The sequence below is a fragment of the Erpetoichthys calabaricus genome, chromosome 15, assembly GCF_900747795.2.
Source record: "Erpetoichthys calabaricus chromosome 15, fErpCal1.3, whole genome shotgun sequence".
Classification (NCBI taxonomy): domain Eukaryota; kingdom Metazoa; phylum Chordata; class Cladistia; order Polypteriformes; family Polypteridae; genus Erpetoichthys; species Erpetoichthys calabaricus.
Window position 1 is genome coordinate 80,746,833 of NC_041408.2, and position 16,678 is coordinate 80,763,510.

Sequence of the window (16,678 nt, forward strand, 5' to 3'; positions counted from 1 at the left end):
ATTTCAAACATAGACAAGTAAGGAGACTTTCTCAGGGTCAGACAATGAGACAAAATAAAAAGGCTTAAAGCAGTAATTTTGTGGACAAATCCTTTATCAAATAAACCACACTGTATGTGGTTTATTTAGATATTTGCCTTTTTAAGTATGATTCCATACTTGATACCGCATAAATGAGTAATAAACAATAAAAAGGAAAAATTAAAATTTACATTGATTCTTATTATTCTTGTGGCACCTTTTGTTGAGTTCATTCTAATTTACTAACTTTTCTAACCTGATATTTGTTAGAGGTTGAACATTTGTTAGCTATATATAATATACTTTGTTTTAAATGAATCTGAAAGAAGGCAACTTACTGAATTACATGTGAAAAATGATATATACAGTACTGTATTTTAATTCTGTATTAATTGCAATCATTTTTTTTTTAAATGCAGATTTTTCATTTTTTATTTCTACATATATACACATTTGTATTTTATACAATAGTAATTACTTCACTGTATGTTTTTTCATGTAACCCGTAGCACCAGTTATACCTTATTTAGCCATTGTGTTGATAATGTGTATTGGTTAGAAACAAAAATCTGTTATTTTTTTGTAGCTCAGAAAAGTTGAAAATGATAAGAAGAGCATGGACCAAGAGATTGTGGAGCTCACCAACAAGCTATTAGATGCTAAAAACACTATAAACAAGCTTGAGGAGCTTAACGTAAGAATTTTTTTTTCAATATTAAAGTGGTCACCATGGCAGTCAACTATTAGTCTGTTAGCCTAGAATAGAGATCTTGAAGATATAATAAAACACAAACCCAGGCATCATAAACTAACTCTTAATATTGCAGAGTAATGTTTAGAGTATTTCTTCAAAATTACCCTTAATAACAAGCTGTTTTATTTTTTAAACAGATAAAAATCTAATCGTAGTGATTTTTTTTCTTTATTACTGAAAATGTCAAGCAGAATATGAAATATCAAGAAATTGCAAGCTCATTAAAAGTGTATATATTTCTATAAAAAGTTTTATAAAGGTAGCAACTGATACTATTACAAGGTGGTTTATAATTAATTACAAATCATGCATTCAGACTTTCTATCAGAATTCATTGGCAATTGGATAAGAAGGAGAAACACTTGTCTTGTGTCTTATTGTGTGCAATTGATTGCTGAAAATGTAACCCCTCATATTATATATTCATTGTAATTCACTGTGGTAAAGCATATGGGGGTTTGCAGATTTTTTTTCTGTCTTTCATTGATTATAGCAATGTATTATATAAGGGATAAATCACTTCCAGAATAAATGTTAAATATGTATTTTTCTTTTCAAAATGTATAAAACACATCAATGTCTTCATTTATTAAATACCTATTTAACATATTTCTGCTTGAGCTGATGCGATTGTTATGTGCAGGGGCGATCTGCATCAGTTTTGTCTGCCAGGCATATATAGGCACACCCAGGCAAAGGTCTACCTAGCCCAAGATGTTGATTGTCGTAGCAATTTGAGTTTCTTTTCCAGGTCAGTGTGTAGTCTTGAATCAGTGGTCTTCTACAGGATACAGTATCTGAATGTACAAGTAAAATTACAGAGGTTAGTGACTCTTCACATTCACATATGCACACAGGGTCTGATTAACACAGCATTGTCAGTCTTGCTTTGCTGTATTTTAACAACAGCACCATCACAAGTTGCACATCATATTATAATTCATATGATGTGAAGTAGTAGTTATTCAATTGTTTTCAAGAAAATTAAACAATGTATCAATAAAACCTCATATAAAGGTTTAATGTTAGGGAGGTGTATTTGGTAAATAGAAAATAGGTAAACTTTATTCCCACACTGAGAAATAACAAGAAAACTTAAAAACCCGGTGTGCTGGCGTTTGAACCTTCTTTTTAAAATTGTTTACAGTGCAGTTTTCCCTTCCCCTATATCATATTTAAAACCTAAAAGACATTCACACTTTCTCAGAGAAGCCAACTGTGTGTGTTATTTCTGATAAAGTTTGTTGCTTTTTTCAGATACTTGGCAAAGCAAAAAAGGACAGACTTGCTGGTAAAACTTGCATCTTGTCAGTCTGCTTTATTGAATCACGTTTCACATAGTCTCATTCCTCACTTTATCAAGTGCTGTAAATTAAAATAGTTTTTAATGTTGCACTATGAAAACACATGGGTGAGCAGCAATGTTCGAATGCTGTGTTGGTTTCATATTATTATAATCTGTTGGAATCAAAAAGACTTATTAAGGCATAAACACTAGTACGAAAGAAACAAAACAAAAAAAAAAAGCGTTTTTACTGTTAGATTAGATTGAAAGAAGCTTCCTTGTTTCTGAATCCAGTCACTTTTCAAATCCCTAACTGTACCAAAAACAAAACAATCAAGCTAATTGTAGAGTCTAGCATACTTCAAAATTTTCTGACTTTGGTGATACAAAAGATAACATAAGTGTCATGATATGGAGTCTTCCACGGATACAAATGCTCTGAGGCCTCCAAATGCTGCTACTCTAGCAGGCCAAGATCTTCACTGGTCTGCACAGCATAACGTCACCTTAAGCCAGCTAGGCTTCTAACAGTATCTGCTGGCTTTAACTGGAGCAGGCCCAAAATGAGAAGGTGGCAAATTAACTATTAATATCATCAAAGTATAACAGAAGTCCCACAAGAGAAGGAATGACCATAACCCCTTGTAGTTTAAAGGGTAAGCAAAAAATCCTTATAACTGAAAGCTTTAATAAAAATTACAAAGAGAAAAGTACAAAGAAATCTCAAAACAGCAAAAAGAGACACTAAGAGGAAATCATATACAAATTAGTCGAAACCGGTATCCAAAATTCAGACTACTTTTAACAAACTGAGAAATTATCAAAAATCCAAAGAGAGAAAATGCAACACTTCCAGGAACTCCAGCAAATGAATGATTCCCAACACTTGAGCCTTCTCAGCCAATTTAAATGACCTGGAGGAGTGTTCAGGAGTGGTGATGTCCGTGTGAGCCTGCTTCCTGGAGCTCCACTCACAAAGAACAAAGAAGATAACTACATTTATAGATAGTTTACAGTCACAAAATTACTTATGAAAACAACAAAAACAATACACATACATGAAACATAACTCAAAAAAAAAGTATACACTTAACTTCAAACATATACATAACACACATAATTCCCAGGAACTTCTTAGTGGTCCTGGCCTAGCATTCTAAACTTTCTTCACAAAGGCACTGAACTCAAGAAACTACAGCCAAGTTCTTGTTGTAGTTTGCATGTGTTGTGCGAGAGATCATGGTTAAGTGATTTTCCCCTGCAGTGTTCTGGTAGTTTCCAGTAGTGCTGGCCTCTACCAAGACCTTATAATAGTTGAGGTAGTTGTACTCACTCATCACGGGAACTCCCTAAGACCTTATAATAGTTAAGGTAGTTGTACTTACTCATCACGGGCACAGAGAGAGACACAACATGTTGCATGCTGATTAGCATGTGTAAGTAAGAGTTTCACTATATCTTTCACACTGGACAATAATAATCCTGTAAGCTTACAGTTTAGGTATGTGTGAATAGGATTTAATTCTGCCCTTTAGTTACATAAGATTGTTTTTATTGACCTGCATACAATTTAACAGTGTCATCTTTAAATCAACTTACAGCATAGAAAGTAAAAATTTGCTTTGTAAATGTTTGTCACTGGTTATATTAAGTAAATAAGAAATTTCTTGATATTTATATGTGGAAACATATAAAGTGTCAATCAGATGTTTTATTTTTTCGTGATTCTGCACTATTTTGATGGGTTGGTTAAAAAAATAGCAACAACTGATATATTTCAGCTGGTCTTAAACTCATGGCAGAAGAGTTAATATATACGAGTAAATTTAAACATGAACAATATAATAATCCTTACTCAACAATCATAGTAAGCTAAACTTTAACATAGAGAGATTCAGAAATCCCAGATGGCAGGTTGCTATGACAATATGCTGTTGCAGGAAATTTATTTTTTATGCTGATTCCATTAACCTTGTTTATCTTGCACATTCATATAATAAATCTTGGAAAATGCCAGATTTTCATTTCACGACAGTCATTTTAATCTCTTTTTTCAGTTATTACCATTAGTTTATGGTGAGGTAATCAACCTTGCCCTTGGCTGCATTGAAATTGGAGTATTGTTCTATTTTCTGATGTTGCAGAGTGATGTGTATTGTGTGTTACTTTTCACATGTTAGCTGACTCAATAAATTTCCCTGAAAGATTGCATTTCTGAATTTCATCACAGTTTAAGATTTTATTCTGAGAGCTTTCCTTAATAAAAGAAAAATAAGTGAACTGCTTATGGGCTAGATAGATATATATAGAGAGAGAGAGAGAGAGAGAGAGAGAGAGAGAGAGAGAGAGAGAGAGAGAGAGAGAGAGAGAGAGAGAGAGAGAGAGAGAGAGAGAGAGAGAGAGAGAGAGAGAGAGAGAGAGAGAGAGAGAGAGAGAGAGAGAGAGAGAGAGAGATTTATTTATATATATGTATATTATATATATCTATAAATAATATTTATGTATATCATATATATATAATCTTAAGCTGAAAACTGTGCAGTGTGTAAAGATGAATAGAGTATGCATCGTTGATGCTTACCATATTTTTTAAGGTTTCACTAGTGAATATATTTATAACATAAAAAATGGAAAAGAAATTTAGTTTGTATAGCAGGGGAGCATTGAAATCAAATTATTTAAGTTAAAATGAAATTATAATAAATTAATTACTCTTTGAAAAGCTGAGACATATTAAGTTTCTTTCAACTTTCCTAATTACTTTGACTGTGTATTTTCTATAACAGATTGTAATAGCTTTTTACTTTGAGTTTAATTAATGTGATATCCAAAATGTATTGTTTTAGGAACGCTATCGGCAGGATTGCAATTTGGCTGTGCAGCTCTTGAAGTGTAATAAGTCACATTTCAGAAACCACAAATTTGCTGATGTAAGTATAATTTTAGTCATCCAGAACACTAAAGTCAAGTCAGCATTTCTTTTTAAGAATTTGTAAATGTAAACCTTCAAAAGACCCATTAAAAATGAACTAGGCCCTGGTTCGTCTTATCACTTCAGAAAAATTATATTTGAAATACATTTAAAGCAAGATATAAGTAAAAGATACTGATAAAACTTTTTGTCAGTAAAGCATTTTCTAAAAAGAAATAGAAAAGAGACACAAATTAATGGCAGTGAAAATAATGACAGCGTAAATTTAAAAATATTAATTAAAGAAAAAAGTGCTTTGTCATTTTCCAAAACAGTTGCTTGCAATAATAAAATGATTAATGTGGAACAAGGAGGTACATAAGGTTTGTGCCCATTATATGTAATAGCTGACTCTGAAGGCTGTACAGTCTTTTGAAAGGCATCATCTGCAAAACCTTGCTAATGCTCACAGTGATCAATAAAAGTTTCAAGTGTGAAAGAGAACCTACCAACTGAAGTAGGGATGCACCGATACCGAAACGGGTATCTGGTATCGGCCTCGATACCACATTTTCTAAAGTACTCGTACTCGTTAAAAGTCCCCCGATACCGGGGACCGATACCACGGTCTGAGAAATGTCTATGTTTGAGCGGCGTGTAAGGGGTTAATCACAGGCGCCGAGTGCCCGCCCCCAGGCCCCGGCTGCAGCTCAGAGCGGGGAGAAGGCGAGGCGAGACATGTCAGCCGTGTGGAACTATTTCAAAGTGAATGAAGGCGACAAAACAAAGGCGGACTGCAAATTGTGCTCAGCGAAATTGTCCAGAGGAGGCTCAAAAGGTAGCGCATTTAACACAAGTAATTTAATCAAGCACCTAAAATCCCAACACGACAACGAGTACAAAGAGTTTACCCACGCTTCTAAACCAACACAACCCACGCTGCAGCAAACTCTTGCAAGACGAGAGAAAATGTCCAGAGACAATCCACGTGCTGTGAAAATAACACAGGCAATTATTGAGTACATTGCATTGAGTGACCAGCCACTCTCGGAGGTAGAAAATGTGGGATTCCTGCGTCTCCTCCATGTTCTGGAGCCCAGATATGATGTCCCAAGCCGCCGCTACATGACTGACACGGAGCTGCCTAAACTACACGACTCCGTGAAAAAACATATCCACAGCCTACTGCAAGCCTCCTCTGCGTTTAGTTTCACCACGGATATTTGGACAAGCAGTGTTAGCCCCGTGTCGCTAATTAGCCTAACCTCCCAGTGGATAGACGAGAGTTTCACGCCGCAACGAGCCATATTACATGCGAAACAATTCCGCGGCTCGCACACCAGCCAGGCTATAGCGCATGTGTTTGAGGACCATGTTGTCCAAAGCAGCAGAGTTTACAACAAACTGAAAAAAATACTTGAGTTGCACTGTCACTGTTTAAATTTTTTTTTATAATTATTTATTCTGTAATATGTTGCATACAACATGCTTTTCATTTTAAATAAATGTTCTTAATTCCAAACTAGTCCCTTGTTTTTTTTGTTAAATTATATGACTAAAGCTGTTACCTGTAAATTTAAATCATGTTTTTATTAAGTACTCGGTATTGGCGAGTACTGAAATGCAAGTACTCGTACTCGTTTTCCAAAAAAGTGGTATCGGTGCATCCCTAAGCTGAAGTTTGTGTAAGTCTGGAATCTATACTATATAACATATTTATTGCACAGTATATTTCTGCATTTAAAAGACTGAATTGCCATTTGTTTGTTTTTCTAGTATTGTAATATTTTCAGTCCAGTTGCTTGTCCTTCTGGATCACTGCTTCCTTTTCAGTTGTGTTGTCATTTTACCTTTAAATACTGGATTATTACAATCTGCTTTGATATGTAATATTGTACATGAATAAAGCTAAACAGGAAGACTTGCAGATCGGTTTCAGTTAAGTTCAAATTATTTTCATTCAAGTCTATGATACAATGAAACTATTTAATCCTTAGATGCCAAAGCTTTCAATTTGAATACAATACATACAGCAATGATAAAGCAGATGGACATTACCAGAAAAGACAGAGACAAAGAAACATGTTGGTGTATTTAATTAAAGATAAATAAAAGTTACTGGGCATAAATATGTAATGTGTCACAAGAAGTAACAATCAGAAAATATAGTAACAGAATTAGAGGAATTTTCAGTTAAATTAAACAACCTTTGCTAGTGCTTAAATGATAAAAATAAAAATACTCTAATGTTTTGAAGAGGTATGACATAACATACAGTAATAGTTAATAAGACAAATTGGAGTATTTGCATTATTTAAGGTGGCACTTGCAATGATTTCTTTATTTTAGCATACAGATTTTGAATTAAAGTAGTTTATAATTTGTTCCCCTAATTCCCTTTTTAAACATTTGTTTATTTGTATTTTAAGATTTTGCATTGAAATCGATAATTTTGAGTTTATCCAGTCAGCATCACAATACCTTGGATGTAGTATGAAACTTTAGGTCATTTGTATTTGAACAGCCTATTTGTATTTTTTGGCTGAGTAGCTTCAGTTTATTAGTACAACAAACATCCTTTTATCCATTGAAAAAGAGTAGCCTTTTCATTTTCAATTAAAAACAAATTCCCATTACAGTTGGGCACCATCCTTCGCTGTCAGCTAAAGTTAGCCATGCGTTTGTCCCCTCCAGGTGACAGAAGTGCTTGAAGGCTGATTTATATTTCAGGTAGGGATGCATTTTGTATTCTTCATAAACACAATACTAAAGTAATCAAAATGAAAACAAATAGCACACACTTCATGCTGTAATTGGCTGTTTTTTATGTTTCACACACCGGTCTAATTTTTTGTAGGAGAAAGCCAAGTGGAATTACTGATCACCTTTGGCTGCAATGTTCATGCTTGTTTTTAAGTCAGTGGGCACTTTATTTTCCCACCTCTCCTGACATTCTCCATTGTCAAGATCAGGGCCTGCAGGAATACCCTGGTTATCCATCTCTCGTTCCCAAGCTAAGGGTTGAGAGATATGGAGATATATATAATATATGTTACCATAACTGAGCATTTCCATTTTTCCTGTAGAGAGTATTGTGATACTTAAAATATGTTTCTACCATTAAAAACCTTGAATCAATTAATTTTTACATTTATGTGTAATAAGTGGCACAATTTTGCCCATAGAGATATAATTTCAAGTTTAAATTCAGTCAAATAAAAAAAGAATAACAAGTTGTAGTGTAATGCAAAATCAAATTAAAATACTAAATATATTACAAAGCGTTAAAAAGTGGACAAAAGTGTGTGGACATCACTCCAAATTGTTGAATTCTTATGTATAAGCCACACCCATTGTTAACAGGTGCATAAAATAAAGCTTATAACCATGCATTCTCCATTGATAAAACACTGGCATTTAGAATTGGTCGTACTGATGAGCTCAGTGACTTTAATCTTGGCACTATTATAGGATGCCATCATTGTCACAAGTCAGTATGTAAAATTTCTGCTCTGCTAGATCTGTCCTAGTCAACAGTAAGTACTATTATTGTAAAGTGAAAGGGCCTAGTACCAACAATAGCTCAGCCACGAAGTGGCAGACCTGGAAAACTAACATGGTGTGTAATACATTGCCTACCTTATGTTGTATTTCTCACAACATAGTTCCAAACTGCCTCTAGAAACAACATCGGCACAAGGACTGTGTGTAGGAAGCTTCATGAAATGGATTTCCATGGCTGAGCAGCTAAACACTAGCATAAGGATCACTATGTACAATGCCAGGGTGTAGTAGTGTACAACATGTCTCCATTGGACTCTAGAGAAGTGGAAACATGTTTTTGGGGGTGATGAATCACTCTTTACTATCTGGCAGTCTGATGGGTGAATTTGGCTTTGGTGGATGCCTAGAGAGCAGTACCTTCTGGACTGCATACTGTAAAGTTTGGTGGAGAGGAGATGACTATCTTGGGGCTGTTTTCTGGGTCTGGGCTAGGTGCCTTGGTTCCAGTGAAGGATACCGTTAATGCTACAGCAAAGAAAAACATTTTAGATAATTGTATGCTCCCAAGGTATGGCATCAGTTTAGGGAAGGCCATTTTCTGTTCCAGCATGACTACACAAAGCCAGGTCCATCAAGACCTGTTTTGACAAGTTTGGTGTGAAGGAACTCGAGCGACCTACACAGAGCCCTATCCTCAACAACCCTATTGAATACCTTTGACATGAATTGGAGTGCTGATTGCAAGCCAGGTCTTCTAGTTCAACACCAATATCTTTCCTCACAAGTGATCATTTGGCTGAATGGGCACAAATTCACATAGACACACTAAAATATTGTGGAAGCTTTTCCCAGAAAGTGGAGGTTATTTTAGTCGCAAAGGGTTTGGGGTGTCAAACTCCATATTAGTTACCTTGGTTTGGAATGGGATGTCCAGCAAGCTCATTATAGGTGTGATAGTCAGGTGTCCACAAACCTTGTGCCATATAGCTTACCACATTGTGATATTTTAAGAACATGCTTATGTGGTCTCTGAGAGTTTACACCACAGCTAAAAAAAAAAAACCATAAATTTGACTTTTTTTGTCAACTTTTTATTGTAAAACCTACTTTATTAAAGATTGAAAACTTTATTAAACAAAATGAACTGAGAAATAAATCATATTTTGATAATTAAGTTTAAATAACTTGATTTTATTATCTCTTAAAGTTTTTACATTCAGTGAGGAGAGCTAAATTGTACCCTTAACTGACTTTAAACTTCAAAATATATGCTTTTCTTGAATATTTTGCTTACGTGGGTATCTGCCTGTTTTAACCCAACTTGTAATTTTTCTGATATTTTACTCTTTTAGGTAAAGCTTTTCTAAGATACGCAGTATCTTCTTCTTTTTTATGTTCATCTTTTCCAGTTTCGTTTTGGAATTGATGGTCCTGCACCTCCTCCCTGTTCAGACTCTTTTACTTTCAAGTTTTCCTTTACTCTGTCCATTCACCTCCACTTTGACCGCCTTAATTCTTTTTGACCTCCCCCGCTTTGTTTCCCTGTACTCCCATCCATCCATCCATTTTCCATCCCACTGAATCCGAACACAGGGTCGCGGGGGTCAGCTGGAGCCAATCCCAGCCAACACAGGGCACAAGGCAGGAACCAATCCCGGGCAGGGTGCCAACCCACTGCAGTCCCTGTACTCCCATTGCCACCATTTTTTTTTTTCCCATGTGTTGATTGTCTCTCATCCTCACATGTCTATACCACCTCAACATACTTTCTCATATTTCCTTAAATATGTTTTCTACCGATTTGTCTCTTTTCTTATTCTTTCCTTCTTTGTAATATTACACATCCATCTCAACATTTAATTTAAAATTTGCCTATTGTTTACTAAGAAGCAATTTCAATCTTTAAAAAAATCTTTTATTTTTTTCTTTTTCCAATTAAAAGTTTAAGCTGCTGCATTGCAGTAAAACAAGCTCGCTGTCCGTACTTGAACAGTGTCTGTTTTAATTTAAAGGACAAAATAAAGGTCTGAATTCCTTAAAGTAGCTTTACCTGCCGTTTGTGTAGTTGCACAAGACATCTTCTCCATTCACTAGTAAAACATGCTTGCGCTGCCTCAACTACCATAAAACCTTGTGTAAAGGAGCACTACATCTAAATTACTGTTAAACTTAGAAAAGCAGGGCTGAAAATATATCGTTTTTTATGATCGGCCTTTTTACTGATCATCAATCAAGTCTTTTTTCTAAGTGAAAATTGGCTGATTTTGATCGGTGGCCGATCGATCGGTGCATCCCTACACCAAGTCAGAGAGGTAAGAGTTTAAAGGAGATATCTGTTGCAGACCTGTTCTAACTTGGATCTCGTCTCGTTATATCAATACTGTTAACCCAAGTCCTCACTCATTCATTGTTCCACCACCATGTCTTGTTGTCCCCAAGTGGTTTCCTCCTCATCTTACCCAACACTTTCTCATCTACTCTAAACACAGCTTTGCTATTCTTCTTCAACCATTCCTCTACAGTCTCAAATGACATTCAAAAAGTCTCTCTAAATCTGTTTCTAAGCCCCATTCTCTTTCAGTCGCCACCACTTTATCATTGGTACTGCTTGCTCTGGTTTTATGCTCTTGCTGACTTAGATCTCACAATCCATCACTTCCAATTTTTGCTGCGTTGTCACACTTTTCCCGTTTATGACCTTGCAGTTCTGTGTTTCTTTCAAATAAGATCTTCAACACATTAGAAAGTATGTGGCTTTCTCTTCCTCGACTACTGTAAGTCCAAGTCCACTGCAACAGGGTCAAATAACAGCATAGAGGATTAAACTAAATAGGATTCTTTTCCCCCTTTGCAAATATATAAAAAATATAACACATGGAGCAATAATACTTATTTTTCATTATTCTTTTATAGGAATTATGTGTCAAACCAGAAGCCTCCAAAAGACACATGTTGGCTGCAGTAGCTGTGTTTTTTTCCTGGAACTGAAAATGCTCTTTAAAAAGGAGATTTTAAAGCCGTTACAATGATAAAAATAAACTGTCAGATATATTGGTCAATTCACTTTATTTTTAATGAAGAAAGAAAACAACTTGTGTTTGCTACAATGAATGCTTAATGGTATTAATATAAAACAGCATAATATCAGTGATCTTAGGTTCAAGTAAAACAGAACAGGATCAGGAACAGAAACAATACCCTTAAGTTTACTGGCAAACTGTTTAAAATCTGTCGTTAGTACACTAATTAACCAAGAAACAGAGCAGTGTGGTATAAAAATCTGTCAGTTTCAAAAATGACGATACAGACTAACAATTTAAAATGTATGATATTGCTGATCATAAAAGTGATATACAAAGTACATGCAAATTACAGAAGTATTGCAGCATCTATATCATGTCTGGAGTAACATGATGTCAAAATTTACCGCAAGGTAATATAAAGGATAATCCTTTTAAAGCTGAATGTCAGTGTTTGCCATCAAATAATTTTAATGTAAATTCTAATAGTGATATTTGATCTGAAAGCCCTGATCCACTTTATTCCAGCAATCACTTCTGATGTTGGAAGTATACTGAAAATTGCTGTTGTGACCCGAGACAAAGTGAATCCTAGTACCATAACTTTCATTTATAATCCCCACAGGTTATGCATTTTTTGTTTTTTTGTTAAGTAGGAGGGGCGTGTTGGTAATCTAACTATTTGTAAGCATAATATTGGTGTGGTATACAAAATTTTTTTTTTTTAAATCCTAGTGTTTTGTTTTTTCTTTTGTTTCTTTTTTCTGTCTTTTCTATTCTTGCCATCAATACGGTTTTCATGCTTTAATGATCAGGAAATTTTTACAATTATTTCATTTTGGCAGAAAGTTTAAAAAAAAAAAGCAGACAGTAACCTGCCTGAAAACCTGTTGAGTAGTAGAATAATTACAATGAAAATTACAATAGTAATTCCAATAAGTCATGTAGTTATTGAATTAAACAGCAGGTCCATCAAAGTGGGCTCATTTTGGTGCTCAGTGCTGCTACTAATAATTGTGAATTTCCCCTTGGGGATTAATAAAGTATCCATCCATCCATCCATCCATTGGTGATCCCTTGAAAACATTACGCTAATGAAAAAAATAAGCTAAAAAAATCTGCAGCCAAAAAACAAGAGACCTACTGAATTCAGGATGGGATTAAGAAGCTGAAAGGAACAAATGCATATGCAAGAACACTTTATTTTGTGCCCAGATGAAACAGTGTTAAATTAACACTTAGTGTGAATATAAGAACAAAGTTCCCTTAAACAGTATACTACATATTAATTTAACACTATAATAAGAATGAATTTAAGACTAGCAATTATGCTCTATACCTTCTGAATCCTGACAACTTCATTTTTTTATTAAAACCTTGTTACGGTTAACAATATGAAAACTTTTTCACTTATGTTGGTTAGAGCTTATTTTTTATTGAAGAAACATTGTTCAGTTTTTTAAACACAGTACAGTATAGCTGAAAATTCCAGATGGCAAAAAGCATTACTGTTTCTGTCCACTGCAGGAAACAAGTTAAAGGAATTTTGTCCTACAGTTTTCAGAGGTCATACAAAATCTACAAAAGACTTGTGCACATTCTGTTATTGGCCCTTCCTTTTCAGCAGCAAAGAACAAGCAAAGCATAATTCGCAAAATTGATACATTGGGAGCCCAGTTGTCTCACGCTGGCACACAGTCATGACATTGACAGTAGGTGCTTTTCACATTATGTGAGCACACTTAATCAGGGGCAGAGTTAGGGTTCATCTTCTGAAATGAAGTTTAGTGTAAAAAATTATAATTACAACCTTGGCCTACAGTAATCCAAATCTGAAAATAATTAAAGTGTTTATACTGATGCAACATTCAAAACTTCTAGACAGTGCACATCCTTGGATTAAGTCATTTGCAAATCTGATAAGATAATGCCCCTATAACACTACTCAACTTTTAAAGCAATTTTTAAATTGCATAATGCAGTCATGGCCGTTTGCGGCGTACACCAGTGACCACCAGTTCTGTACTTTGGCATCCCCTGTGACTCGGTCATACCAGTTTGTGACTTGCCTCGACAAAATCAAAGTTGTGGAGGTGGCTCCTGTGTGTGCTAGAGCTGGCAACTAAAGAACGCTCTCCCGGATGTACAATGCGTACAATGCAGCCATAAGGAAAGAAGAAATGCAGGTGTTTTGAACCTTGCAAATAGAAGAGAGGCTTCTCTATTGGATGTATCTGGCTTGTCATACCATGACATAACTGAAAAAGAAAGTAAAAGGGCTGAGATTGCAGCTGAAGTTGTCATACCTGGAAAGTCTTTATACTGCTGTAAGACAGCAAGTTAATTGGCTATCAGTATGTGCCAAGCTTTTGGTACTTTGGACATTTAAAACTGTGCTGAAAAGTCATCTTGGTATTACAGTATGTCATTTGTCATCCCCTGCCATTTCTAATCATGTAATTGGAAATCCTCAAAGAGACAAGATCCAGCAACAGTCATTAAAGATTTAAAAATTATTTTGATAAGCTATTGTGATGAAACTGGAAATTATTAGACAAGCAAACAAGCTTAATGGACAAAAAAATCTGTCATTAATCACAATTATTTTACCATTTCTGTATTTATCTGAGATCATTAGCTTAAGCTTCCAGGGCCATAACTGAATAGGTAATCTTCAGTCTTTTGCTGTCTCTTAAACTGCAAGTTCCATGCCTGTCTGCTTGCACAATATCCTTCCATTAGTAGTATAACACATTTATCTTCATGGGAGGGGGAAAAACTGAATAGAAAGGTAGAGGAATGGAGTCATTCATATTTTGTTCTGTTGAACAAAATGTAAGCTGTTACTGAAATACAGTACTTGTTCGAAAGTCTGTATGCATCACACTAAAAAACAGATGACAAATTGTTCAAAGTGGAAATAACATTCTACATTTCTTATTGAGGTATTAGTATTACTGTATACAATTTGTCTGCACTGTAATTCATGGAATAATAAGTGGATTTAGATACACTGAAATATGGCTTTAACTTATCGAACTAATTAGTAGTGGCAAGTATAAGGATAACATTTAAAAGAATAAGGTGGGGGGCAAGTTGGTTAAATTAGCAAATGTCTATGAATTATTAGTGTTATCTCTAGTAATGTTTCATCTTAGTCTGTCTTAGCTGTAGTTATGGCCGTCTTATCGATCAGGTAACACTGATAGTCTATCATGACCTCATACCTTTAGCTGAATGAAGGCTAGCATTTGTAGAAATGCTGGATTGATTTTGACACCTGAGAGAAAGTGGAAGGTGTCTTGATTACTGTTTTACCAAGGTCATTAAACCTCTTTTTGACAAATCAATTTTACCACCTCTAGCTTGTCCCACTAGATCTAATGTCAGGTAAAGAATTTAAATTTCCAACTGGTCATTATTTTACAGTTGCATTGTGTTATATTTTTAAAATGTTTTAAAGTAATCACTCCTCATTATTAAGTAAATTGCAAAAGCAATAATCGGAAAAAGCATAGTACGTTTTTGTGTGTATATAATGATGTAGTCAAAGAAAGCAAAAGCTTTTGTGTTAGGTGCATCACTGATTGCTTGCATATTTCTAGTAATTAAATAGTTCCTGGAAAACACCTAGTTCTTGCTTTACCCAGACATTTAATGCTTCTTTTATCCTTTGTGTTTTCCTTTATTTTCCCTTTGCTCAGGCTATATTATTTGTGTTTATTTTTGGATAGCTAGCCTCCTTACCATATATTTCCATAGATGGATCTGCAAGAATTGTACAATCTTGTTAGTCTCCTCCAATTCACAGCAATAGACAAAGTATATTTCACAGGCCTCTCACTATGCACATTTGCTTACTACTTTGTCATGTAATTGTTACTGATATTTTAATAGTTAATGAAGAGCTGTGCCAATATGCATTTGCAAAGGTAAAAAAGAGTTAGTTATTTCTATGCTGAAAAGAAAAAGTAAGAAATGTGTTTTGTACTGTGGAAATAACTGTTAACGTTTTATACCGGGGCCAAGAAACCCAGAAGAGTAAGACTATATACATAGTGCTCCTGCAAATCCTGTATCTCCTATTTGCTATTCTGTACATGAACAAAATAGTCTACAGTAGATTCAGAAAATACTGAGACCACTTCACTTTCTATACACTATTACATTTTAGATTTCATTTTAAATTAGTTCATTTTCCATTTTTGCCCATCAGTTTACATTCAATAACCCGTGATGACAAAGTGCAAACGTTTTCAGAAAGGTATGCAAATCCACTGTAGTGCACTGCATGCTTAGATGTCTTTTGTGACTTCTGAGAATACAACTAAAATGAATCTCCCTGCCCCACCAAGCACTATATATGTTATAGTATTTCCACAAATCTACAAAAAAAGACAATTTTCTCTGCTATTTCCTTTTTACATATGCTTTGCTGTTCTAAATATTTTCTTGTCCCAGATTAAAGAACAATAGAGGTTTTGAAGTTGCAATGGAAATACCTTTTATTGTGCGTTATGCAAATAACCTCTTGCCCAACTAGGCCTGTCCTTTGAATGATACAAAGCAAGTACATCCCCACTGGCTGTCCCTTGTATGCCTCAAAAATGTTTACAAGGTAATATTTGCAGTGTAGTGTTTAATAGCTGAGGTTCAGTGCTCCAGATATAATTATTTGACATGATACCTGTTAGCAGCCCTCTGTTGCTGTCAGTAGATTCTAAACCAATCTGTAACACTTTAGGTACTACAAAAATGTATCTATTATTTATTTACAAGACCTTAACAAACACTTTGGGTCTTCATAATACAAAGAATCAGCAAAGTGTTTATTCCTCTCTGCAATGTGACCTACTAACAACACTTCACTTTGGAGTGGTCTGAGGTGACCTCATTGAGACACGTTTCTCTTGATATTACATATGTAGTATAAGACCTGTGAATCCTTCACATTAATATGCCACACTGCACAGAGATGAATAATCTGTCTATAGATGTTTTAAAAGTGTTATGAAGACCAGAAGAAGCCTTTGTTAATATCTTGTTGCACAAGAGTAAATGAGTAATAGATCAATTTTTGCAATACCTAAATTAAAGTGTTACCCACCAATCTCTCTCTTTTTTTAATGTAGCTGTTTCTTAAACTTGCCGTCTTTTATGTGCTTTGTCTCTTTTGTATAGAC

General features: G+C 34.8%; 1 protein-coding gene across 1 annotated transcript in view; it reads left to right on the top strand.

Annotated features, from left to right (window-relative positions):
* tjap1 (tight junction associated protein 1 (peripheral)) overlaps positions 1 to 16,678 on the top strand; it is a 100,468-nt gene that overhangs the window by 76,783 nt on the left and 7,007 nt on the right. Inside the window, exons 8-9 of the mRNA XM_028820154.2 lie at positions 608 to 715; positions 4,907 to 4,990. Coding sequence (XP_028675987.1) covers positions 608 to 715; positions 4,907 to 4,990 — 192 coding nt within the window. The remainder of the gene's footprint in view (positions 1 to 607; positions 716 to 4,906; positions 4,991 to 16,678) is intronic.